General features: G+C 45.0%; 1 protein-coding gene across 1 annotated transcript; it reads left to right on the forward strand.

The window, feature by feature from the left end:
* The first annotated feature begins 637 nt into the window (after positions 1 to 637).
* On the forward strand, positions 638 to 2,298 carry LOC120047309 (transcriptional repressor scratch 1-like). Its single transcript, XM_038992832.1, has 2 exons — positions 638 to 752; positions 1,559 to 2,298. The coding sequence occupies exons 1-2, from the start codon at positions 638 to 640 to the stop codon at positions 2,296 to 2,298; spliced, it is 855 nt and encodes a 284-aa protein (XP_038848760.1).
* The last annotated feature ends 451 nt before the right edge of the window (positions 2,299 to 2,749 follow it).

Consider the following 2,749-nt stretch of genomic DNA (forward strand, 5'->3'; position numbering starts at 1 on the left):
TCCAGACACCAAGCACAGAACACAGAGAGAGGCTGCAGCAACAGTGAGAAAGAGAGAGAGTGATAGAGAGAGAGAGAGAGAGAGAGAGAGAGAGAGAGAGAGAGAGAGAGAGAGAGAGAGAGAGAGAGAGAGAGAGAGAGAGAAGTGGAGCGGTGACGGTCCATCAACCTACATTATTATTTTTCAGCCAAATGTAAATAGACTACCAATCAGAGTTGGAAATAATTGGAAAGCAATAAATAACGCTGACAAGTGCTGCCCATTTTTTGTTGCACTCTTACATTACAGCAGCTTCTCTCGTGTTTTTTTGCATTCTCCTCTATTGGCACGCGGGAGAAAGAGGCGCACTCTGCAGGGTGCTTTCCGCTCGCTCCTCCGTCTTGCGCGAGCCTCTGAGAGGGAGCTATCCAGTGCTGAAGTTGCATTTCTTCCCTTCGCAAGACACGGCGTTGCAGGTAGAACAGAGAAACCTAAGCACTACGGGTTGGCTGGGGGTTTGTTTGACTGACTGGGTGTCTGATACTCTACGCAGCCAGGCATCCAAAGCTCAGCCTTAAATATCCAGCTCTACATTGGCGTTGCATGAGGACAGTAACCCTGCCCTGGACGGTTGTTGTTTCGGTGCAGCACCAGAAACATGCCAAGGTCTTTCCTGGTTAAAAAGGTGAAGCTTGATGATTTTTCATCCAGTGATTTTGAGAGTTCTTATGGACGATCCAGGACCAACCTCAGTCTACGGATTCACGATAAAGGTAAATATAAACATTATTTATAATTTGGAATGTTGATTATGTTATATATATTTTTGCTTATTATGCACGGTGTCTTTTTTTTGCCACGTTTGCACGTTTTTGCGCTGCATTCATGACTCAATCTGATTCCATTGTTATATTAGTTTTGACAAACACACCTACCTATACATTTGTAGGCTAATTCTAGCCTGTATGTTTTGAAACAAACCAATTGAATGTGTAAATAGCCTATCGCACCTAGCCTACTCGGAGCATGGGGAGGAATGATGCTTGTGATGCTGATGCAAAACTTCTCCACAACCCACAAGTGTGCATCATATATCTGCACTTAGGCACCAGCTTGTACACAAGAGATTGCATTGCACCTATATTACCCGTTATGCTTTGGAACACTGTTGTATAGCCCTATTATTTAGACATTATGTCAGTCAGAAGGCTGAATCATATTTCATGATGATGTGTAAACTAGCCTATCCATCGCTTCAGACCGGCGGTATAATGTTGCCTAATCATCTCAGTAGGTTATGTTGTTAAATTATGTTTATTCTCACTGTGTGTAATTGGCAACTATAGGTTAACGCATAAAAGGGTCGTGCTTCCAGATAAATAAAAACGTTTTAGACTCGCCTAAAGCTGAATAAAGTGCACAGGACGCATAGGCTTTGGTGATAACGTGCTGTAGCCGATTTCAAGTGGAAAAGTGCTGCCTGTAGCTTGTTGCATCTATTAAGCAGATTGTTCCCACTTGAAGAATCCCCACGCGACAATGAGTAATTGAATTAAGATCTTGTTATTTTTCACACCAGGGTACATTAGTGACTACATCAGCCCGTCTGTCTACGATGGAGAAAGCGACGGTGCCATTAAAGTTCCCTCTCCGGAGCCACTCTACGATGGCATCCACAGCGACTACGGCGCCCCGGACTCAGACCAGCCTGACAGTCCGCAGTCGGACGTCACCTCCGGCTACATCAACGGGGACACCGCGGTGAGTGATTGCTACACGGTGGACGCGTTTTACATCACGGACGGAAGGTCACGGAGGAAAGTAATCAGCAGCCCCAGCAGCAGGTGCATACAGCGTCACACATGCAACGAATGTGGGAAAACCTACGCCACGTCTTCCAACCTGAGTAGGCATAAGCAGACCCACCGGAGCCTGGACAGCAAGATGGCCAAGAAGTGCGCAACCTGTGGGAAAGTGTACGTGTCCATGCCAGCAATGGCCATGCACCTGCTCACCCATGACCTCAAGCACAAGTGTGACATCTGTGCCAAAGCTTTCAGCAGACCTTGGCTACTGCAGGGCCACATGAGGTCACACACGGGCGAGAAGCCCTTTGGGTGTGCACACTGCGGAAAAGCGTTCGCAGACCGCTCCAACCTGCGCGCGCATATGCAGACTCACTCCGCTTTCAAGCATTTCAAATGCAAACGGTGCGACAAGACCTTCGCTCTCAAGTCCTACCTGAATAAGCACTACGAGTCCGCGTGCTTCAAAGGCGCGTTCTCGCCCTTGAGTCCTGATCTCGATGACTCTCCATGACGTCCACATTAAAAGTGCAGACAAAACATTATATTTTTGGTTGACTAATTCTGCCAAACCTTTCCTAAAATCCACCTCAACTTCCAGTGGAACTACAATAATAGCACAATTTTTCTGTATTCTCCTTGAAATCCACCCGAAGGAATTACTGATGATCTTCGCATGCACTTAAAAATCCTCTTCCTCCTCCAGTCACGTGGATAGAATATACCTTCCACCGCGCGTAAATATGAAATCATATATTTTGAAATTTGACGAAGATGACAATACTGGATTGCTCCAAACAAAAGTCGAACATTTTAATGTTGGATAATAATGTACTGCTGCAACTGACCATACTCTCCGTTGAGGTAAATGCCATTTATGTTTGTATTAATTAATTAATCTATTTATTTATTTATCTGTTTGTACATTAGGCTATTTATATGTATTTGTTTATATAGTATGTCTG

The sequence above is a fragment of the Salvelinus namaycush genome, chromosome 5 (genome assembly GCF_016432855.1).
Source record: "Salvelinus namaycush isolate Seneca chromosome 5, SaNama_1.0, whole genome shotgun sequence".
Classification (NCBI taxonomy): Eukaryota; Metazoa; Chordata; class Actinopteri; order Salmoniformes; family Salmonidae; genus Salvelinus; species Salvelinus namaycush.